Source organism: Pogona vitticeps, chromosome 2 (genome assembly GCF_051106095.1).
Source record: "Pogona vitticeps strain Pit_001003342236 chromosome 2, PviZW2.1, whole genome shotgun sequence".
In the NCBI taxonomy this organism is placed as follows: Eukaryota; Metazoa; Chordata; class Lepidosauria; order Squamata; family Agamidae; genus Pogona; species Pogona vitticeps.
The window spans coordinates 21768490-21792908 of record NC_135784.1 but is presented as its reverse complement, the minus strand read 5'-3'; the positions used below and the strand labels follow the sequence as shown (position 1 = coordinate 21792908).

The 24419-nt window shown below is 42.0% G+C and overlaps 1 protein-coding gene across 5 annotated transcripts in view; it reads left to right on the top strand.

Annotated features, from left to right (window-relative positions):
* Positions 1–800: 800 nt before the first annotated feature.
* The window catches only part of LOC110091333 (uncharacterized), a 46500-nt gene continuing 22881 nt past the window's right edge, over positions 801–24419 (top strand). For 2 of the 5 annotated variants that reach the window (XM_072988444.2, XM_020815411.3), the window contains exons 1-5: positions 809–1053; positions 13954–14843; positions 16592–16685; positions 18518–18600; positions 18867–18963. In XM_072988444.2, the coding sequence (XP_072844545.2) occupies positions 14142–14843; positions 16592–16685; positions 18518–18600; positions 18867–18963 (976 nt within the window). In that variant the 5' untranslated portion in view covers positions 809–1053; positions 13954–14141. Of the gene's footprint in view, positions 1059–10557; positions 10580–13953; positions 14844–16591; positions 16686–18517; positions 18601–18866; positions 18964–24419 lie in introns of those variants that run through there. The other 3 variants (XM_072988443.2, XM_020815410.3, XM_078388308.1) reach the window with 3 other exon arrangements.

Below are 24419 nucleotides of genomic sequence, written 5' to 3'. Positions count from 1 at the left end.
AAGATACATAAAAATAAATGAATGTTTATTTCAAAATCTTGAGTTTTCTAATACAAAATCTTAGTTCCTATATGTAGACAACAATCTTAATTTGTAGAGAATAGTATGATTTATTAAGCTTTTATCATCTGTACTTATGGTATAGAACTTAAATTTAATACTTTGAAATACTCAAGACTAGATGGCGACAGTTAAAAATGCAGAAATTCTCAGGCAAGTCATTTTAGAAAGTTATTCAAAAATCTGTTAAAATATATATCTTAAAATATATATCTAACCACTCATTTCACACACTAGCAAGGTTATGCTCAAAATCCTACAAGGTAGGCTCTGCTCATTACCCCCAGGATTTTCATTTCTACCCCATTTGGGGTAATTTACCCCTGTTCCCAGACCACTGCTCTTACTGAACAGTTGTTAGGGAAGAGGTCTGGGTATGTGTATCCTGTGAATGGAGTGTTGAAGATTCTTCTTGATACCCTAGTCTTAGGTTGTAAGTGAATGAAAGCAATAAATCTTGCACGAATAGTGCTTAACCATAAAAAAACTGGTATATGATCTTCTTGTCAGTAGTCTGACTAGGGTCTCTCTCCTCCCCTGGTCCTTCTCCCCAGGATACAAAGAACAGTAATCCATCAGAGTAACATAGGATGCTCCTGTTTCTGCAACTCACTGGTAACACTGCCTGTCCACACTGCGCACGCGCGTTCTCTCCTCCTCCTCTAGCGCCTCCGCGCTGGGTTGCGTGCAGATGACGTCACTTTAACCTCCCACCCACCCCCATACACATACTCTGCTGAACCACAACTCCCAGCATGCTTTGCGGTCGGCGGAAGTAAGGCCGGAAGGGGAGTCTTGTCGGCGCGTCTACCGTCCTGGTGGCCGTTTCTTCAGGTATTACCAAAAATCCGATTTTTCTTGGGCTGCAAATCCCTTTTATCTGAAGGATTGCTACCTTTTTAAAAAAATTTTTTTGCAAAAGGCTCCTTTTGCTGCCCTTGCAGCTGTTTTTTTTCGGGAGCGACGTTGGCTGACCTGGAAAACATCCTCTGGGTGAGGTAAACCTTATCTCCAGGATCTTTAAGGCGGGCTTGAGGGAGGAGGGGGAGGGGTGTGTGTATGTGTGGCATTGCCCAAGGAAGAAGGATAGGTTGTGGTATTTTTTATATATATATTAAAAAACCTCATTTCATGCAGACGGCCCGACTCCTGATTATCTTGGGCTTTCGGTCTCTGCTTCTTTTCCTCCCGGTGTAAGAAAAGGCTCCCGCCATTTTGAAGCGCGGGAGGGAAGGAAGGAAGGGACGCGAGAGGCAGGAGGGAAAATGGCAAGTAAAACATGGGCTTAAATCTTTTCCGTTGGAGGAAGTGGGGCCCTTTAAATATATATTCCTTTTGGTTGTAGTGGAAGCCGGTGTTTGTGTTTGGCTTTTCCCTCCCTTTTCTTCCTTCCTCTCTCTCTCTCTCTTTGGAGAGGGGGAGAAAAAAATAGCAATGAAGGGCGGGCGAATGGAAGCGCCCTCCTTTATTTCCTCCGTTGCAAATGATTGTTAGAAAACAGGTCCCTGAAATGGCAAAATCAAAACCTCATTTTGCAAAGATGAGGGAAAGGATAGAGTTGAAATATACAGTACAGTCTCCTCATGGTTGGTCTATAAACTACTGGAGCTTCCCTCACCTGTTAAAAAACACATAAATCACACCATATTGAGCTCATATAACAATATACGACAATGTTCATATATATCAGTGGTGTGGTTTATGTGTGGTATACAGAGAAGTCTGTGTTTCAAATTTCCTTCCATATTAAAAAAAACGGAATTTCCTTTCCATTGTGTTCATTTATATATGAGTGTATCTTTACTATATCTATATTTATCATATCCAGACGCCATAGAGAGTTATTCTCCGTCCTTGCCTGGAGATTCCTGATAATCTTCTGTCCAAATACTGTACTGACCAGAGCCAACCTTACATAGCTCTGAAAATCAAATCCTGGCTGTAATTTATTTGTTTGCTTGTTTCAGTTATACCCCCAATGAGCTCAAGGAGATGTAAAGGGCTACCTTCTCACTTTATCCTCAGAATAACCTCATGAGGTAGGATCAGCTGAAAAAAAGAGTAGCCAGCCCAAGGATTTGTTTCTGGTGTAGTGGATAGAGTGATGGACTAGGACTCTGGAGAACAAGGTTTGAATCCCGACTTGGAAACTGAACGGGGGAGTGGAAGTGATAAAGCAAGTTCTTAAATATCTCACCTTGAAAACCCTATAAGGGTTGCTCTAAGTTGCTTCTGACTTGACAGCATGTAATGACAGCTAACATGTTGGCTAGATATCTCAGGGCTTTAGGTAGCTGGCTGCAGAACCGGAGGTTGGGAGTTTGATTCCTCACTGTGTCTCCTTGTGAGTACAGCCAGCCTATGTGGCTTTGGGCAAGTTGCACAGTCCTAGGTCACCCCCAGAAGAAGGGAAGCTATAACTCTTGAGTACTTTCTACCTGGAAAACCTTGAAAACAGTCACCATAAATCAGAATTGACTTGATGGCATATTATTATTATTATTATTAAACACACAGGATTATACAGTGTACTGCATATTATAGATTGCTGTTTGGAATATTTGCAAAGTAAGCAAACCTTTTATTTATTTGATTTATATGCCACCCCTTTAGTGTGAGCAATATTCTGGGTCAAGATTTGGGATGTGAGACTCTGTGGCTGCACACTTGTTTCAAGATGGATGCCTGTTAGTAAACTTTGCTTCATGTACTAAGAATAAATTCTCTATTATGGGTCATAATATCCTGACAAAAACTTAAAACCTCACAAGACCCCGTAAAGCAATACATTCAATATGGCGGCTCACAGACATGGAACTAAAATTCAAGCAAAAGAAGGAAAAACAAGAAAGGAAAAAAGTTTTACAGTTAGTATTAGCATGGATTAAGATTTATTAATAATTAGTTTTAAAATACATACTTTAAAATATATTCCAATAATTATGGGTTTCAGGTCAATGCTGACAGATGGCAACCCCTTCCAGAGTTTTATAGGTGGTTTACTATTTTGTTCACTTGGGTTTACCCTGGTACCCTGAAGCTACCCAGGCTGGCTCTTCTGGGAGGCACAGTGGGGAATCTGAAGTACTTTAATGTTGCTGTTTTGACCACTTTGATCATTTAGCGTCCACCAGTTTAAAACATAGGTACAAATAATATATACACCAGCACGGTACCAGCTTAACAAACAATGCTAGCAGATTAAAAAGTACAAATATGCATGTTCACCAGAATGCTGGGTTAAAAACAAAATACAAAAAGATTAAAATGCACACACCATCTGAATTTTAAAAAAATAAGTCATTTAAATTATTCTTGTGGACCTTTATGTACTCCTTCCTTAACCTCTGGGCAGCTATTGCAGATCTCACCACTCTTGTCTGTTATTGCCTTGTTAATATGAAATAACAGATAGATGATTTTGTTTTGGTCACTTATCCAATATATCCTGTATCAAAGTTGCTATAAATTTTGTCCTAAGCTTGGTATATAAGGAGTAGTGCAGTAAATAATGTATATCCTATACTGCTTGTGGTCCACACAGGCAAAAACGTTGTGATCTCAGTATCTGGGTATACTGTCCTTCCATGCATTGCAATGGCGTAGTTTGAAATCTTGGTGCCAAAAATGCTTTTTTAAAGGGAGGGGTTGACAGTTCATGTAGATAATTCATAAATCTGTGGAACAGTTTCAAAAATGCAAATAAGGGGGAAATAATGAGTTCTTAATTAAGAATTTAATTCTTAAATTGCTGAGTATAAATATCCTTCAGATCTTCATTTATACATTTGGTGATCTGATCCAAAGTTCTTGTTTGCAAGTCTTGTGGGATTAAGTCAAAGGTTAGCATTTGTTGTTCACAGTTAGCAAGTTAATTATGCAAGCTACACATAACCCCACCCCCACCCCCCGCTGGCTGGGTATTCATTTACAGATCTTGTAAATGATCTTGAGAGGATGGAAGGCTGAGTGAGCCTTGAAAAGCTCAGAACTTGCTTCTGCAGGTCTTGTAACCGGTACAGCCAGATGGTTTGACCAGTTGCCCCATACATCAAGATAATTAAAATATTTCAATTGTTCAATCACTTGGCCATCCAGGGACCACTTATGCTTTAGGTCTCAAACACTACAGCTTTGTTTTGGCTTAATCTACTTGAAAATATTTCTTACAACAAATTGTGGCAAAATCTTTCATTTAAGTGTGTGATATTAAAACTATATCATCTGCATATAGCAAAACTGACATTTTGTAGGCTGAAACTGAAAAAAGAAAATATTCTAGGCTTTGAGTTCCAATTATATCATTTATATAAATATTAAAAAGAGTGGGAGCTAATAAACAGCCCTGCAATTTGATCTGTTAGCTGGCGATTGAGTCCAACTCTCAATTTCATACATGTATCAACACTCTAATATTAAGAGTATATAATCAGCTATCAATATTGGAGTTGCAAAACTTGACCCACAGCCTTTCTTGGTTTATTCTGTCAAGTGCTGCTGTAAGAGTTAAAAAAATTACATATACAGTGGTGCCTCGCTTAACGAGTGCACCGTTTAACGACGAATCTGCAGAGCAACGCGTTTTTTGCGATCGCAGTGTGATGTTTAGAAAACAGCTGACCAGCGGGTCCAAAATGGCCGCCGGGTGCAGAAAATGGCCGCCCACAGCATTTTTGCGCCCTGCCCTCGCTTACCAGGCAGCGAAAATGGCGGCCGGATGGGGGAATCTTCGCTTACCGGTGAGTTTTTCCCCAATAGGACCGCATTAAACGGAGTTTAATGTGTTCCTATGGGTTCCCCCCCCGCATAGCGACGAATCTGGATAGTGACGTTAATCCTGGAATGGATTAACGTCGCTATGCGGACCACCACTGTAGATGTTTCTTTGGCGCCTTGCCATAAGACATAGAATTGATCAATTATATTCCTACCTTTCCTGAAACCCACTTCTTGTTCAGTGATGATATATTTAGAGAGAATATTTTGAGCCTTGCTTCCCTCACACTCTGAGTTTGTACCAGATCAAAGGACTGGAGATCATTGTGATTTAGTTCTCATTTCTTTTTTCTACATTCCTCATCAAACCATTCAGTGTTGGATTTACATTTTGCTCCATGACAATTTACTTCATATTGGCTTTAGCGTAAGAGCATCACAACCTTCCATTACTTTTGCTTCTTCCTTCAGAAACTGTTTTCTCCACACAATTAATGTAGGGCTATATAATAGATCTTCTATATTGCTTTGAACTTTGAATCCCATCTGCACCTACACTGGGCCTTGGTGGGTATATGAGGATAAAAATCTATCTTTTAGCACCACTGGTGCTCCAGGATCAACCATTTCTATAACCAGAGCCTGGTGATCACTTACAGATCTTTCTCCCATTGGAAAAACTTGTCAAGAATAATTTTCTAACCAGGCAGAACACCATTTGTATTAATAAGCATCCATGATTGTACAGGTGTGCCGGAATGCTGAGTAATGCTGAGTCATGGATGATGCAACATCTGCTATGATTGGTTGTAAATATACTTTGGTGTCGGGAGAAGTTGCCTGTGTACATGTGAGTTATTTGGACTGCCTGGACTGGACAAGACTCAGCACCACAGATGTCAGCTTTATGCGCTAACAAAACTCTTGAACCATGAGTCTCCTGAGGGTAACAACAGAATATAGTCAAATGTACTGTACTATTATTTCCTCCAATTCCAGCATCAAAATCTCCTAAGAAAGTCACTGATGTTTTAGGGTATTATTCTGTAATTTTTTTCTAGCTGGGAATCTAACAAAGCCTAGATATTCTTATCACCGTCCACTAAACCTTTCGGTGGAATATAATCAGTAATATAAATTAAGCTACAATCAGCAAAGCTATGTAGATGGAGTGCCTGAAAGTATTGGGAGAGTAAAAAAAAAAACACCCTTCTACTTCCACATTTAAACTTGCTGATATACAAGTTGCCGTTCAACCTTTACTGTTAATTTTAATGGCAGCATGAAAATATGAAGAATACCCTTGGATGGAAATTTCTTTTGTCTTAGAAGTGTCTTAGAAGCAAATTTTGTGGAATTGTTTTAATATGTTCCATAAAGCTGTTGTCCATTGACATATTAAACCAACTTATTCCGAGAAATAAATCTAATACATCTGAATCTAATAGGATTGCTGTCTGAATCATCTAATCTCCTATCGTGTCAGCCTGTTTTGCCATTTGGTTCACCTCCAAGATGTGAACTGTTCCCTCCAGTCATAATTAGGTTCCTATTTTAAAAACCTGATTTAGATCACTATTTTGCCACCAGTTCCTAGCAATTAACATTCTGTTAGAACCCTTATTACCGTATTCAACCACCCCTGTATATCTTCTATCCTTCCACATTCTTCATCTAATTGTTGTGTTTCTGTCTCGGATCAAGACCAGAATCAGATTATCTTCATCCATTTCAGGATTGGCTATCTTCAAACTCAGGGTAGGCGCGTCAAACCTCATAGCATGCAATGAATGTGGCCCTTGTGTGGAATATGTCAATTTGTCAATTCTTCTCTGCAAAATTTGTTTCCTCTAAGATGCAGTGTCTACCACATTTGATAATTCATTTGCTACTTTCCTCCCTACAATTGTTTTACTGTGTAGCTTATCCTTCTGTTCTAAAATTTCTTTTTCCATTATAGATTTAATGGAATATTAATGTTATATATTTGCTTTATCATGTTTAATCCTTTTACCAGCATCTGTTGCATCTGTCGTCTTTCTAAAAGGCTTTAAATTCAAATTACTGTTTATGGCCCTTGTATTCCTCATTATTTTTCAGTGGGGAATCTGTTGGTGTAAGTTAGCAGAGTTTTTGTTTCAGTCCAGGCAGTCCAATTGAATCACACAGACAAAGACAGCTTCTTCCAACACCAAGTGTATTTACAGTATATACAGAAGTTCAGCAGTACAAACCGGCAGCATGACATTCATAGAAGAGATCCGTACATCTTCTCCACATGTCAACACAATCACAGACATGTTCAGTCAATCAGTGTGGACATTGCATCATCCCAGACTGCATGATTCAGCATTTTGCACACCTGTCAAGTATGGCTGCTGATTATCATAGGCCTTGTTCTGCCTCAGTGTGGAAATTATCCTTGACAGAATCAAAACTCCTAACCCTCTGGCTCCACAGCCAGATACCTTACTCACTGAACTCTATTGCAGATAGAAACAAAAATGGCAAAGGCACTGAATGACGATTTAGAGATGAGCATGAACTATGGTTTAAGGTTTGTATGGGCCTTTTAAATTTGAATAGAACTTAGTTCTGTTTCATCATGCTATTTTTCGGTTTTATTTCTGTTCACTTGACTTAACAAGTAATTGTCTGGGAAAGCATATGTTTATCTGTTAACTCTTTGGGAAGACATCGTAAAGGTATGTGGTTGTCATTCTAGAAATAAATTTGTTTATACAGCAGTTCTGGTCACAAAATCAGTAGTATTGGACAGCTGTGCCTTAGAACGCACTATGTTAGTAATTTGTTCATTATAGGAGTATACTTTGAAGACACAGATGTTACTACTTTGCCAGTTAGCGAGGGATCTTTTTATGAGTGTCCCAATTAGTTACTCTTCAAATGTGTGGTGATCCTAGCCGAGGGGCCCAAGGACCAGCTGCATCAAGAGTAGAAAAAGGGTTAAGATTTTGGGCATTGTCGTGTTTTGGTGTAAGCCATTCCAGAAAGTGCTACACAGTCCACTAATGGACACTCTACGTGGAGATTGGAACTTGGATCAAAGGAATGAGCCAGCCACTGCAGAGGGATTCCCAGTGGCAGAAGTGATTTCGAGAGACTTTAAATCCTATTGTAGCTTTGCTTCCTTAGCTATACAATGGACCCTCGACTTACAAACAGCTCCACTTACAGACTTTTCGAGTTACAGACTTCTCTGGCTGCAAAATTTGGTTCAACTTGCAACCGGAGAATCGACCTACAAAATGGAATAAAAACGGCCACTTACGGATTAATCGGTTTTCAATGCATTGTAGGTCAATGGAGCCTCGACCTACAGACTTTTCGACCTGCAGCCACCGTTCCAATACGGATTAATTCCGTAAGTCGAGGGTCCACTGTATTAGAATTGAGTTTTATACTTAAAACAATTCCTTCTTTATTTTACCACACTTTATACCTATTTCACTAGGGTTTTTCCTTTTTCCTAATAAACCTTTGTAGGCTCCCCCCTCCCCTTCGCTGGCTTGTCATTACTGTGGATCCCTAAAGGACCTCAGTTGCCTGTAGGAGGATCATTGGTTCATCAGTCTCCACCATAGATCACAACACTCGGGAGACAAAGGAATCTTCTTCATGCACGGCTTTGTTGTAATCGTTAACATAGCATTCAGAGAGAAAAATCTTCACTGATTATTCTGTTGATGTGTTGTTCTGAGTATGCTCTTTGTTTCTCATACCAGGGGGACACCTTTTCTAATTGAGAAGTTCCCTTATCGACAGTCAATCAGGATGCAACACTGTAGGGTCACAAAATGAGAAGGCTGATGGACTAGGTGATCACCAGGCAATTAGGATAGCAAGACATCTTAGAGAGAGAAGTTAAAGCGTCTCCCCCCCCCCCAACAGCACCCACAGATTCCAGGTACTATCTGAGAATATTAGTACAGTGGAACCTCTACTTACGAACTTAATCCGTCCCAGAAGATGTTCTTAAATTGAAACGTTCGTAGATTGAAGCAAAATTTCCCATAGGAATGCATTGAAAACCGATTAATCCGTTGTGGCTGGTTTTGGTTCTTACGTAGAGGTGCTGTTCTTGCGTTGAAGCATTAGTTCCCATAGGAAGTAATGCAAAGCCAGTTAATCTGCCCTCTATCACTAGCGGGATAATTTTTCTTCTTTTAACCTAAGATGACTTAGGGAGGGAGGGAATACCTTTTAAACAGAACACTTTTTTCGGTTTGTAAGTTGAATCTCCATTCGCAAGTAGAAGCACAATTTTGCGGACGGAGCTGTTTGTAAGTTGAAATGTTTGTAGGTAGGGACGTTCGTAAGTAGAGGTTCCACTGTACTCGGGGAACTAGGCATGGGATTTTGGGATTCTTTTCGTTACGGCGACCAGAATTCAGCAGGGATTTCCCCAGCTGTCATTAGGGGATGGTAGGGTGTTTCTCTTATTAGGCCTTTCACAAAGCCTAATAAGAAGGGACTACCAGTCCCCTTTGGAAGTTGAGTCATGGCAACTGGACTTCTTCCTTATTTGGTCGAAACATTTCTCTACTCATCCAAGCAGCTTCTTCAGTCTGAGGAGAGTTGGTAGGAGACACCCCCCCCACGTTGGGTTTCACTTCCCCCTGGTCTGAATAGACTCCTTAGAGGGACAAAGGACTGGGGGTGAGGGATAATCCCACTTCTGCAGTCCTTCTCCACCCATTGTCATGGGTCCTTAACAGTGGTCTTTCTGGTGGGTGTGGTCCTGACCTTTCTGGAGACAGATGAAAGGGCAGCATGATAAATAGGAGACAGATTGCATCTAAGGCCTCCACCCCTGTTGAGTGAGGGATTTTCTACATGCATATCTATGGCCTCCCTGACCCCACTCCCAAACTACCCATGTTCTCCATTCAAAATGAGTACATCTTGGTCATCAAATGAGTGTCCTTAGTCCTTTTCGTCATCAAATGAGTGTCCATAGTCCTTCACATGAAGGAGCGCTTCTGATGGTGGTCCTGAGCTATTGCCCCTCCTGTGCTGGGCCGTTCTCCTGTTTAGACAGTGGTTGTTTGGTTTCTGCAATGTAGAGCTCTGAACACTCCTCTTTGCATTGGACCGCATATACTGTATTGCTCCTCTTGTGGTGTCTGGTCTTTTGGGTGGACGAGTCTTTGCCTTAGTGCGTTTATGGGTTTGAAGTGCACGGGTATGTGGTTTTTACCAAAAATTCTTTTGAGTGATGGTCGCTTTATATCAGTCTTACAGTAGTCAACTGCAGATTTCTGATGTTTCGGGCTTCAGCTCTGAATCTCTAGCTGGTATTGCCAGTGACAGGGTGAGGCTAATTATGTATGTAGAGCTCAAAAGGTACCTGCGTATTTTTATCCTTGCAACACCTTCATATGGTTGGTTAAGCAGAAAGTTAGTGCCTAGCCCATGTCATGAATTTGATTATGAAAGCTGAATAGAGATTTATTTTATAGGAGCAAAGTTAGGCTAGAAATCCATTTGTGTCTGTGTGCAAGTTAGAACGAAGCAAGATGTCCAAGGTCAGTTCTTTTTCGGTAGAGAAAAACTATGAAGAACAAGGTGACCTTTGTCAAGTCGCTAGGCAACTATCTCAACCCAGACGGAACAAGGACATAACTTCTTGATTTAAGAGAGAGGTAGAGAGAAGACAGCAGGGAGAAGATAGGGAGAAGACAACCTGGACGACTGCCCGAACACAGCGAGAGAATTCCAGCACGGAGGAATGAATGCCAGAGGAAAAGCTCCGAATGAACTTTTATTTTTCAAATTAACAGTAAGACAGATCTCTGTTCAAAAATGTAGTTAGCTGTTTATTATTTTGGTTTTTATAGAGGAAAATGCCTTGTGGTGATGGCTGGGGTTTTTGGAAAGATGTCTTGTTTGCTTGTTTAAATTCATTTACTAATTTCTATTTTTCTAATAAAATTTAAAAAGTCTAACTGTCTGAAAATTGGCTTCTTGCATAGACCATTAGCTACTATAGTTCATTAGCTACTTTAAATTGATTTCTTTAATCAGGCCACGTTTATTAAATGCTACCAATTTAGGGTCCTACCTATAAGAGAGGAGGAAGATTAAATCTTCTAGAATTCCTGGATGTTGTTTATTTAAAATCGGTTCAGACTTGGGAGAAGGAGTGAAGCAGTTGCCTAGGGTAAAATTAAAGGACCCAGTTTTACCTGATTAGGAGCTGGTCATTTCGGACCCCTCTCTGGTCCGTGTAAAAGCAGATTCTTAGGAAGCTCGCTTTTACGACAATTATCATTGTCATTACCACCATCATCATTTTGAAGCTGCAGAGCTGGAAGGAACCCTATGGCTCACCGAGTCCAGTCCCTGTCCAGGAGGCAGAGTGGTCAGCCCATCAGCCACATGGGGGAGTGAGGATTCGAACCTGGTCCTCTTCAGACATTCTGACCTAGGAGGGAGCTAAGTGTAGCCTCCAGATATTGTTCGATTGCAACTCCCAGCAATCCCCATCATTGACTAAGTTGGATAAGGCTAATGGAGGAGGACACAGTCTCAACAGCATGTGGAGGATCCCCGGGATTCCATAACCTGGTTCTAACCACTCTACCACGCTGCCCTTTGGATCATACATACACTCAAAGGTGTCATCAAGTCAGTTCTGACTTACGGTGACCTTCTTCAGGGTTTTCCAGGTAGAGAGAACTCGGAAGTGGATTACCCTTGCCTTCGTGGATGATCAGAGTGGTCGAAAGACCAGATAGGCGGGATATAAATTAAATAAATAAATAAATAAATTCCTCTAAGGGGGAGCCCTGGGACTATGCAGTTTGCCCAAGGCCACCCAGGCTGGCTCTTCTCCCAGGAGGCACGGGGGGGGATTGAGCTCACTATTTATTTATTAGACTTATATACCACCCATCTAGAACATGTCTACAACCTCCACAGCCAGATACTTAATCCATTAGTAATTTATTCTGTTACCTTTTAAATTTATATCCTGCTTTCCTCTCACAACTGGGACTGAAGGCATCTCAGAGCAAGATTAGAGAACAGACACAGATGAAAACACAAGTTGTAATATGAAAACATTGTTAAATGGGAATTCTGGCTTGACGTCGCGACGAGACAGCAGCAGGAGGACAGAGCTCTGTCCCCTGGGCTGAATTCTGACCCGTTTTGGGACACCGTAGGGTGTCGGAACCACCCTGGAGGGGTGGTGAACTGGGGGAGAAAGCCTGTTGATCACGGGGGGCGGCGGTTCAATCCAGGAAACTCCCTAATCAGCCAATGGGCAGAAATAAGCAGCTTCGGCTAGCTTCCAAGTCGCTGGCAGCCGTCTGAGAGAAGCAAGGAACAGCACCCGGCATCGCTGTTTTTCCATCGGGTGAGAATTCTTTTGCAACTAATTGCCTACGTACCCCTACATATGGAAAAAAAAAAGAATTGCTATCTTATCTCAGTAACTTTTTAAAGTGGCAGAAAATCTGGTGAGAGGGATAGCTGAAGAAAGTAACTTTTTTAAACTATACTTTAAGAATATTTACAACCTGGTGTTATAAGCTTAAGAAACCTTCCTGCGATTTAAGTGTGGACATTGTTTTGTCTATCTAAAGTGTTTGGAATGATTCCCAGAAGAGGTGGCCTTGGACATTCGCTGAAAAACTGTTTATCTCCTGTGAGCTTCTCTTTGCATTTGGCCGGAATTAACCCTAAAGTGGACTTTTCAAAAGCTGTTCCTTGGGTCGAATTTGGTTCAACTCTACATAGCCAAAGCGGAACTCCTGATATGACTCTGGAAATTTGGAATATCTGTTTATAAGCATCTAGGCAGCAGAAACAGAATGGCACAACAAGGACAATTTTGGAATGAAGTAAAATTTATGCTTCAACGAATATTAACGACCGTGACATCACATTATGAAGAGGCAAAATTATCCAATCAACATCAGAAGGACTATAGTCCACAAGCAACTGAAAACAACAAGGAAGGAAATGGGAGCATCACAGATGATGTATGCCAAACCAAGCAGCAGCTTGAGAAAGTTAATCTAAGAGAAACATCAGTCTTGGACCAGAGGAGAGTACCAAGGGAAGACAAAGGGAAAAAAACAGCAAAATTAACCAAAAAAAGCCTGGAAAACTCATTGAAGATAGACCAAGTACAAAAAATGGACATAAATCAGATCTACAAAATGGTTTTAGAGGACATGAAAGATGACAGCATGTTTAGAGATATAGCAGGGAATGAAAAAAGAGGAACCAGAGAGGGAATTACCTAGAAAGATGAAAAAAGGGAAAACAAGGAAGGGCCCCTTAATATTGGAAACATGTTTATATTTATCATTTGGATCTGTAAAAGGGTACATTCTATATATTAAAGGGAGAACTAAATTGAAATAAGGGAGCCCGAATCAGGGTAAAGATGTAATATGGTGACTTTTTATTGTAGGCAGACTAAACTAGATGTAAAGCTGGGTCATGGATCTGAAACCACTTTCAATAAGAATGTTATTAGAAGATCTTGAGAACTTTATATAATATGAGAGTAATATTATGATAGTAGCTATACTATATACTAAAATCTGTATATGAATGGTTTGAAAGAAGGTCGGAATTTGGGGGGGATAATGGAGAAGACACTGAGATGTAAAAAACAAATAATTGTAAGCAAGTATGTAACACGATGTCTGATAAGCACAAACAATGTAGATAGATTGGAAAATTAATAAAAAATGTTTTAAAAAAAGAAGAAAACATTGTTAAATTATGGGCCGTTTAAAAGGTATGAATTTAAAAAGTAGATTTTTGCCTATTTAAAGGCCCACCATCAGTGTCCAGTCTCATTGCTAGTTATTAGGCTTATTATTTGCTGTTACAAAATCTCTCTTTACGACACTTTGTACCACTGTTGTTTTTATGTGCTTTCAAGTTGCTTCCAGCTCATGGCAATTCTGTGAATGAGCCATCTCCCAAATGTCCTGCTCCCTGCTGCCCTGCTCGGCTCTTGTAGACTCAACCCTGTGGTTTCCTTTTAGGGAGTCAATCCGTCTTGTATTTAGCCTTCCTCTTTTCCTGTAGCCTTCCGCCTTCCCAAACATTATTCTTTCTAGAGAATCTTGCCTTCTGATGAAGTGCCCAAAGTTTGTACCATTAATAGGCATTTATCTTTCTTTTCAGACCTATCCTTACCTTCACCTTCCCTTCGTGGGATGGTATGGAAGAAGAAAGAATATATCTGGAAGTGGCGCTCAGAATTCCGTAGAGGCAATCTCTCATTAAGATAACTTGCCCCCAAGGACGGGGTCTTAGACAGTACCAAGCTCAAACTGCTGCCAGCCAAAGTGGAGCTGAAATCATCTTTCTAGATGCAAGGAGGAAACATGGAGAAGGGATTAGAGGGCCCAGGGATCGCCCCCCGCATTGTAGAGGTGATGTACTTTAAAGGGTTCCCAAAACAGGCCACACAGCAGCCAGATATGGGTTTGCCACAGCAATGGGAGGCCCAGTGGCAAGAGTTTCTTAGGATGCTCCAACCTTCTCACCTGGGGCAGGGGATCCCTCAGCCGACGGATGCTGTGCCGTGGGATGATGCCAAGTCTTTCCTGAGTGCTTTTGAGCAAGTGGCTGAAGCCTGCCGGTGGCCTCGGGAAGATTGGGTGGGCCGCCTTGTGCCAGCGCTGAGAGGTGGAGTCGAGCAGTACATTTGCCAACTGGAACCCATGGACCGGCTCGATTACCAGAAGGTGAAGGGGGCCATCTTGAAATCTGACATCGTCCGGATGGAGTTGAAACGGCAGCACTTCCGGCAGTGCAGTTACCAGGAACTCGAAGGGCCCCGGAGGGCTTACGACCAGCTCCAGGAGCTGTGTCGTCAGTGGCTGAAGCCGGACAGGCACTCTAAGGAGCAGATTCTGGAGCTGATCATCCAGGAGCAGCTTCTGGCCACGCTGCCGCCGGAAGTCCAGAGCTGGCTGCGGGAATGTGGGCCTCAGAACTGCATTGAGATGGTCGCCTTGGCAGAGGATTTCCTGATGGGCCATCGACAACCCAGGATGTGGGACCGGCAGGTGAGAGAACAGCCTTTATTACTTAAAAAAAAAGTCTGCATTGGGTTGGTCGGTTTGAAGGACAGCGACTTGTCTAAAAATCCTAGACAAGAGTTATCACAGAGTGGTGAATGTGAAGGATCTGCCCCTACTTCCATTTCCACTACTCTCGGAACTCCCCCTTTCCTCCCAGCTTGGGCCACTTTTTTATACTTTCAGTTTTCCAAAAATGATGTTTAAAGCCAAAGCTAGGTGAAGGAGGGGGCAAAAAAAGGATTTACTAAGGCAATCATGCAGCTGGATGATATGGTTATTCCTTATGGAATAAAGAAAACGTATTAGTAGAGGGGCCACATCGGCGCCTAGGCAAGATAATATCTCACTTGTAGTGAAATCTTATATGTAGAGAATAGCTGGTGATCGTTTGTATGAAGCCTGCACTAGATTGGGCTAGAAAGTGTATGATGTTCTGGATGTTGCACTACAACTCTCATTAGCAGTGTGCCGTTCAGATTTTTCGGACCATGAATCCCATTATTCTCCATTCTGGGAGTTCTCTGACATATCTGTTGAGAATTTGTTGGTGTTTGGACTTAAGCAGAGTTAGGAAATGCATAGTTGCAATAACACTATAACACTTGAGAGAGTAAAATTCAGCAAAGTCTATTTATAAATATACATAGATAACACCATCTTAGATTTCAGACATGAAATTACTATAGGTAATGTGTAATAAATGATCTGACTTACAGCAGTTAGCTTGTCCCCTTAACACATGTCTCTTATAAATCTTGGGACCAATCACAATGTACATTACATCATTTGTACATTACATAATCTTACATCATTTTACACCAGCTGCACAGTCTTAAGTCTTTAACCTTAATATACACCTGAATCCACTTTGTACACGTTTCAGACTACATCAGCCATTTTACATTCACTATACAACATTACATTTAATACATTTATAGATTTAAAAATCTCAACTATATCCATGCCTGCGGATACCTAAATTTAGCTCAACTGGATGGGGAGGCTTTATGGCCTAGCATGTTGAGAATTTTGATTATAACGTGTATTCTCATAACATCAGCAGAGTAAGGAGATATTGGTTAGCAGAGATACTTATGACACTATGACACTGAGAGAGTAAAACCAACAACTTAGTCTATTTACATATATACATAGAGAATAGACATTTCTCTGGCAGCATAACATGACATGAAGCAACACACATAGGAAAAAGTGATCTTACAGCAGATAAAGACGTTCATTTTACACATGACTTATGTACAGTTCTGAGACCAATCAGAAAATACATTACTTCATTTTCTGTTACAACACGTTCCATCCTGTATACAGCTATACAACATTAAGTCTTAATCCTTGATACCCACACCTGAATACAATCAGTACAGTGATTCAGGTAAAATCAGCTGTTTTACATTTAACTCTGCAACATTAATATTTAATAAATTTTCATATCAAAATCTCAATGATTTAGCTCCATCCTGGGTTCCTGTTAAGAAATGAAACTGCTCATTAGACTCAAGAAAAGGAGCCTCAAAACTCTGCAAGTTCCATAATTCCTTGAAACTCACATGGAGTTTTACCACTTCCTTAAATCTGTACAAATATATATTTCTGACTATTTAATAATTCCCTGCTGTGAGACAAAGGCAGGATGAGAATTAGATGAATAAACAAGGACATAAGAGGAACACACTGAGACCAGTAACTTCGCCTGTCTTAATTTCTGTTTTCAGGTGCCCATTCCAGAGATGAATGCAAGTTCCCTGGAGGCAGAGCGGTTGCCCAGACAGCAGTGTGGGGGAGTGATTCATCAGGGCAATCTGATAGGTAAAGAGCTAATCTTTGTTCTTGCTTTTCTGGCAGCGAGCTTGTAAGTCATGGGTGGGTAAATTTGGTGGGCCAGCTGTGCCACATCACCCCAGGATCTGGCACGGGCTACCCCCACCCTCCCTGTGCAGCACCAAATCATGCCAGCAGACGTTAAGAGACACCCATTTTCAGTTTTCAAACAAAAATTCCATGTTTGATTAAAACAACGGGCTTTCATTTGTGGAAGAGGGAGCTGTTGTTTCAAAAGAGAGTAGAGGTGTCTAGTGGCTTCTAAAAGTGTGATTAAAAATATATATTGATCCTTGTTTGTCTTCTTGCATGGGAGGCCAAGGAGCCACAAAATGCTTAAGAGGGGGAGATATTTTCTATAGTTCTCAACAAAATTTGTTGTATTAACGTGCACCTCCCCCCCCATTGCAAGGGCTGCTGCTTTGCTGCATTGACTTTTAAGAACCATTTGTTCTCTGCTTACGGTCTCTCATGTGTATATCCTTGGCATCTCAATGGGAAAGGATAGGAGAAGCCTGAAGCCTCATTCATAGCCTACTTCAACAAGGAATTTACTCACAACTCTTTATACACTTAGTGCAATTGTCCTGTTTTATGCAACACCCTTGACAGCATTTTAAAGTACTTCTGCTGCCAGATTTTGAGGCAGCTCCAGGGAGATTCAGAAAGAGGAGGCTGCAACTTGGTATAATTTATTGGTAAGAATACAGTGGTGCCTCGCATAGCGAAGTTAATCCGTTCCGGATTAACCTTCGCTATAGCGAAACATCGCTGTGTGGGAATAAAAAAGCCATAGAAACGCATTGAACTTCGTTCATTGCGTTCCTATGGCTTGAAAACTCACTGCTGTGCGAGGCTCATCCATAGCGCCGCCATTTTCGCGCCCTCGGTAAGCGAGGGCAGGGCGCGAAAATGCGGCGCGGACCTTCCGGCGGCCATTTTGGAACCGCCGATCAGCTGTTCTCCCCGGCTTCGTTATGCGATATTCGCTAAGCGAATCGCTTAGTGAATATCGCAAAGCGAAAAATCGCCATAGGGGCCATCGCTGAGCGAATGCTCCAGCGATGGCCCAGAGGGCCTCGTTAAGCGATTTCATCGCTCAGTGAGGCACTCGTTAAGCAAGGCACCACTGTATCATGCTGTAAGAGGCATAAGCTGTATGGTAGCATTTAGAGAAGAATTTCTATGTAGTCTCTTCCGGTCTCTGCTTCTCTTATTGTAATTTTAATGATGGGTGTCTGTGATTGAGTGGATTTGTGTAGAGTAGGGGTGGGCAACTTATGTCCCTCCAGATACATTTCGGCAGGACCTCCCAGAGTTCCTTACTATTAGCCATGCTGAATAAGAGTCAAGAAGCATCTGGAGAGCCATGGTCAACCACCACCAATGTACAAACAAAAGAGATGGGTCAATGAATCGGGCCCTTTCCAGATGAACAGCAAGGTTCCAATGCCTTAAATCAATGGTTCCCAATCTTGGGCTCCCAGATATCCTTGGACTGCAACTCCCAGAAGCTTTCACCATCAGCTGTGCTGGCAAGGGTTCCTGGGTGTTGCCATCCCAAGAACATCTGGAGTCCCAAGGTTTGGGAACCACTGCCTTAAACCATTCTCACTCATGGATTTTGCATCAGACTCGTCTGTAAGAAGAGGCTCAGAGCACAGCACCTCCACTTGAGATGGACCACATATCCCACCCTGGTTGATTTCGAGATGTTGACATTTTGGGATGGTGGAGGCAAGAGAGCCATTGACAATTCTGTAATCCTTGTGGGTTTTTTCAAATCCAAACCTTTTCTTCTTTTTCCCGTGGATTTGCAGCCAACGAAGTGACACCCACCAGGAACTCTAGTGTGGACCTTCGTCCCAAAGAACCGCAGACGGCGGAGGTTGGGCTCTCTACGGTATGTGGAGTTCGAGTCATGCTTATTGGCAAGAGGTTTCTTAATATGAGACACAACACGGCACTTCTGGGTTGTTGTTTTTTTTTTTTAAAGTCACTGCTTTGAAAAGCAACTTTCCTGGAGTCCAGTATCTAGGATTCCCCATCCACTCCACAGGCTGGGCTTTGCTTGCAGATTTCAACCTGCTACTTCAAAGGCTTACCCTGGTGGTAGCTCAGAGGTGCTTGTTTCTGAGACCTGATCTGAGCAATTCTTTCCTATTTCAGGAACCTGTGGCTGTGAAAGAAGAGTTTAACCTTGATCAAAAAGCCACACCTTGGGAGTTCATGCAGGAGAGCAGCGGTGGGAGCAACAATACTTCAGGTGAGAACATGCCTCTTGGTGAAGGGCCTGAGAAGTGGAAAGTAGTTTGCACAGAGTCTGAGGTTATTATCTCACGTTACTGTAGTTTGATCTCTTTTCTGAAAGTAGCATTCATATTTCTTATTTTAAGCCTGCTGGCTGGATATCTCTGTGGCTTAGGTAACTGGTTGCAGAGCCAAGGTTGGAGAATTTGATTCCCTGATGGACCTCCTGTGAGTGGAGGGGACCTGGGTCGCCTTGGGCAAGCTGCACGGTCCCAGGGCTCCTCCTAGACCAGGGGGTGTCCAACCTTTCACCTTCCCTGGGCCACACTAGAAGATGAAATTTGGTTTGGGCTGCACATACATTTGGTTTGGGCCGCATGCGGGGGGCAGTCTTAGCCATCCTCTGCAGCCCTGCTCCAAGCACGCTTAATGGCAGCTGCGATCTCGGACAGCAGAGATTGCCAGCTTCAACTCCAGCGGCTTTATGGGGCCGGGAGGAGGTCCACCTATTGACTGGGACAGCACAATTCAGTCACGCAGCCCCCCCGTCCCCTCCTCTCCCACTCCTTCCTTCCTTCCCTCTCTCCCCCTCTACTGTTGTGACATGCCCCGGCCACATTCCGGCCGCAAGCGCTGGCAGTGTAACTTGAAACTGCCGCAGGTTGGACAAGCCTGCCCTAGACGAAGCGAAGGGGAAAACACTTCTGAGTGTTCTGTACTTGGGAAAACCCTGAAAAGTGTCTCTATAAATCAGAATTAACTTGATGGAACATTAATATTATTTTATTTTAAGCCCAAATATTACCTTTGTTTGTTTGTACTTAAAAGTGGCCCAAAATTTGCCATGGTCACCCCTCACCTACAAACGTTCAGGAGCTGCCAATAAATGTCATTACACCTTAAAAAAGAGAAGGAATAACAGTTAAATTAGTTAAAGAAATGTTGCTGTGCTCCCAAACCAATGTGATATTGCTTTTTGTGACTAGAGATGGGATATTTTGGGCTGCATTAGTAAAAGTATAGTTTCCAAATCCCACGAGGTGTTAGTTCCCCTCTATTCAGCACTAGTTAGGCCTCACCCTGAGTATTGTGTCCAGTTCTGGACACCACACTTCAAGAAGGATGCTAACAAATTGGAATAAGTTCAGAGGCGGGCCACAAGGATGATCAGGGGGCTGGAAACCAAGCCTTACGAGGAAAGGCTGAAAGAATTAGGCATCTTGAGAAGAGAAGATTGAGGGATGATATGATAGCAGTTTTCAAATATTTGAAAGGCAGAGGAGGGGCAAGATCTGTTCTTGATCTTTCCAGAATGCAGGAAACACAACAGTGGGCTCAAGTTAAAGGAGACCAGATTTCAGTGGACTATCAGGAAAAACATCCTAACTGTTAGAGCAGTACGACAGTGGAGCTACTGACCTTGGAAGTTGGCGAGTGCTCCAACACTGGAGATGTAACAGCCTCCTTACACGTCACAAAGGGGCTATTACGTCACACTCACTCACACTGCCACCAACCATTCCCTCAAATAATACTTCAGGCCAATGTATGATTTTAAAATAAAAGAACTTGTGTTTATTGTGTACAACAAAAGGAATGGTAAATCACTTGAAGAAAAATAATAAGGCAATCACTGTAATAAAGTAACACTCACACACACTCTCTCACAGACCCTCACTAGATAGCACAGTTCTTACTTCACAATATCTTCATGTCCTATCTCCCTAGCATAACCCTATCTCGTCCCTATCTCAAATCCCTATCTCATCCCTATCTAAAGCACTCACACCATTCACTCCCCTTATATACACTAGCTCCACCCCTTAAGTCCCACCTTCCATCATGCCATTGGCAGATGACATACAGCTTCAGCAGTGACGGACAGGTGATGTCAACGTTACTGTAACAGGAGGCATTCAAGAAAAACTTAGATAATCACCTGGCAGATTTGATTGTCTCCATGCAGTGAGCAGGGGGTTTGAATTGATGACTTGTAGGCCTCTTCTAACTTCACTTTTCTATGATTCTATGATATTTCTATACAAATATGAATATCCTGGACCCAAGTGGCCGGGATCCTCAGTCCGGCCTACCCAAACTGACCTGTCCACTTATGGGTGTTGGCGTGGGGCTAAAACTCCAGAGGCTTAATGAGGCTCTGGCCTCAAGAAAGCGTCATAGAGCCCGGTTGAATGTGAAGCTTAGCAAGAGCATTCTGCTTGAAAGACAAGCCTTGAAAACTAAGGACACTAATTATACCGAGCTGCTTTATCAGACTGCTTCCATTCTTCCCACTTAAATAGCAAAGTAACTATTTAAGAGACTTAGACGTGGGGAGAAAACGACATGAGAGAGTTCTTAGTGATTATAATATAGTATATTAGATCTGGTTAAACATATGTACAAGGCAAGATACATTTGGCATAACAACATTCAGAGCAATATTGACATAAAAGCAAATGACCACCAGACTTACTGCTGAGTGGCAAAGGTCTGTTCTGTCTCTGTTACATTTATACTCAGAACAACCAATCACATTTCACCATTTACAGCTGGTCTTGCGTAACAATTAAGCATTACATCAGCTTGTTACACCTGTATGCTGTTAGCCATTAGGTTGGCTTTTACTTTACATTCCTGACTCTGCACTTCCATTACAATATTAAAATTTAACTCCCTGTTACCAAAAGAACAAAAGCTTGACAATGGGTTGCCGTGCAGTGCGTAGGGCAGGTGTCCTGTGCCTCGTGCCAGTGAAGCCTGGCTGGGTTTTCTGTGTCTTTGTGCTCTTCTGGCCACTCCAGCCAAGGATGGCGGGATGATGAGTCTCCCCACTCAGCTGCTAAGTGGCCAGAAGATGAAGAAGATGGAGAAGCAGCAGCCGGGCTTCGTCGGAAATTGGCATGAGGAGCAGGAGGTCAGCTCAGTGCACTGCACGGCAACCCATAAATGGACAGGTCAGTTCGGGGAGGGAGGACTGAGGTTCCCAGCAGCCTAGGTTCAGGGTATTCGTATATCAATGGGAGATTTGTATTCATATACGACTACGAATATCCCAAATTCAGGTGACCGAAATCCCCAGTCTCGCCTCCCCAAACTGACCCATCCACTTATAGGTTGCTGTGCAGCGCGGGGCGACACTGGGGATCCCAGTCACCTGGGTCTGAGATATTTGTAGTCATATATGACTACAAATATCCCATCACTACCCTGTTTCCCCAAAAATAAGACCTAACCTGAAAATAAGCCCTAGTATGATTTTTCAGGATGCTCCTCATATAAGCTCTACCCCCAAAAATAAGCCCCAGTTAAGTGAAACCTCTCCTTCTACCATTTTGCAGCAACCAGAAGAAGATGACAGGACCATATTTGAATAAATGTAGATGGTTGTACATAAAAAAATCCCCTGAAAATAAGCCATAATGCTTATTTTGGAGCAAAAATTAATAGAAGACCCTGTTTTATTTTTGGGGGACACAGTATCTGTGACATATTAACACCAAGCACTGGGACTTCATTGCAGGAAACGGGTTTCCTTCCCTTTAGAAAAGGGTGTACAAAGGAAATAGACTAATAACCTCTTTCCCTTTAGAAAGGGCCTACAAGCTGAGAGAGAAGGCTTCTGATTTCTCAAAATATTTCTGAGTGGTTCAGGTTTAGAACCATCTCTCAAGTCCAGAAACTAAGTACCGTGGTGCCTCGCAAGACGAATGCCTCACGGGATGAAAAATTCGCAAGATGAACGGGTGTTGCAATATTTTTCGCCTTGCGAGGCGAGTTTCCCATAGGAATGGATTGAAATTTAATTAATGCGTTCCTATGGGGGGAAAAGTCACTTACCTGGTAGTAAGACTGAGTTGACTGAGCCCCGCTCCTCCTTGGTAGCCCCGGAACAGCCGGACTCTAGCGCTGAACAACTGAGTGTTGGTAACCAGCAGAGAGGTGGCAGCCATTTTGAGATATGACCACATGGCTGCTGCCTCTCAAAATGGCTGCCGCCTCTCCAAAATGGCTGCCGCCTCTGTATTGGTTCCTGACGGTCAGCTGTTCGGCTCTCTGCTGTGTGAGCTCACACACAGTGTGAGCTGTGTGAGGCTGTTCCGGGGCTACCAAGGAGGAGTGTGGCTCGGTCTACTCAGTCTTACTACCTGGCAAATGACTTTTTTCTGACTTCCCCCCCCCCCATAGGAACGCATTAATTAAATTTCAATGCATTCCTATGGGAAAACTTGCTTCACAAAATAAAATTTTCGCAAGACGGTATTAACCGTGAGGCACCACTGTATAGGTCTCCTGGATTTCTTATCTGATTATCTGATCTCTCCTGCCTGGCTCGCTCAAAATGTAAGTTTGATGACTGCCAAAAGAGTCTTCCAGAGGTAGTGGCCTCTAGGAATAAAAGCAGAAGTCTGTGTGCATCACAGCTGGCCTTTATCCCAGTTAAGGGTTACTTCCAGAATGAAATTAATACAATCCCAAACAATCATATTAATATTTATATGAGTGTCAATGTTGCAATAAAGCTAGTCAAATTCACCTTGTTTAATTCTACAAGCTTTATTCCTCTCCATTGCTTCTATGTTTCATATCCACAAAATTATTTCCAAGAACTAATGAATGACATTGTATTGAAGACAGTCTTAAAGTTGTAAGAAGAACTGTCGGCACATGTGGTTAAAAATATATGAAAATTGGAGTTAAGTTCCAGGCAGATACAGTACTTAGGTCAAAATATCTTTTAAGAATTAAAAAGAGCAGTGGAAATGTTGGAAGCGATATTATAAAAATGCAAATGCTTGTAGCCTAATAAGGCACATATGGAAACAAAAGAGTGTGAATACACCTCTTAATACATCAGTGGTAAGTAAAAGCCTTAAAAGCTTTCTTGCAAATGCATAGAAAAATACGTTATATTAATGTCCGTGTGTCTGTCAAAAAATGTTAAAAGTAAAAATGTATTAAAGAAAACACATTATTCAGCCTCTTAGCATATTTAGGCACACACAGAAATCTACTAAATAAAGTTCTCATCCAGCCAAGCCAGTTATAATCTATGTAAAGTTCATTGTTGATTTTCTGCTGGTGCTACTCTTGTTGTTATCCAGAATGTACGGCATAATATGGAACTGTCATGAATGAATATCGCGTCCTGAGTTGTTCTATCTACATGTATTTACACTCCTGCTGGTTTTCATTTAAATAACCTAAAATAACAGCCTTTGAACTGCAGAACTAGATGGATCAAGTCAAATCCTTCTCAAGGAAGCACAGTGGGGAATAGAACTCCCAACCTGTGTCTCCATAGCCAGAGACCTAAGCCACTGAGTTATCCAATGCTATGTGTTCTAGCCCGATACAAATCTTTGTTCACTTTGTTCCTGTTCAGTCTCCTTAAGCTGACCACCAGTTGTTTACATACATCTTTTTTACATACATCTGTGGCTACATACATCTTTGTTATGACTGTCTTTC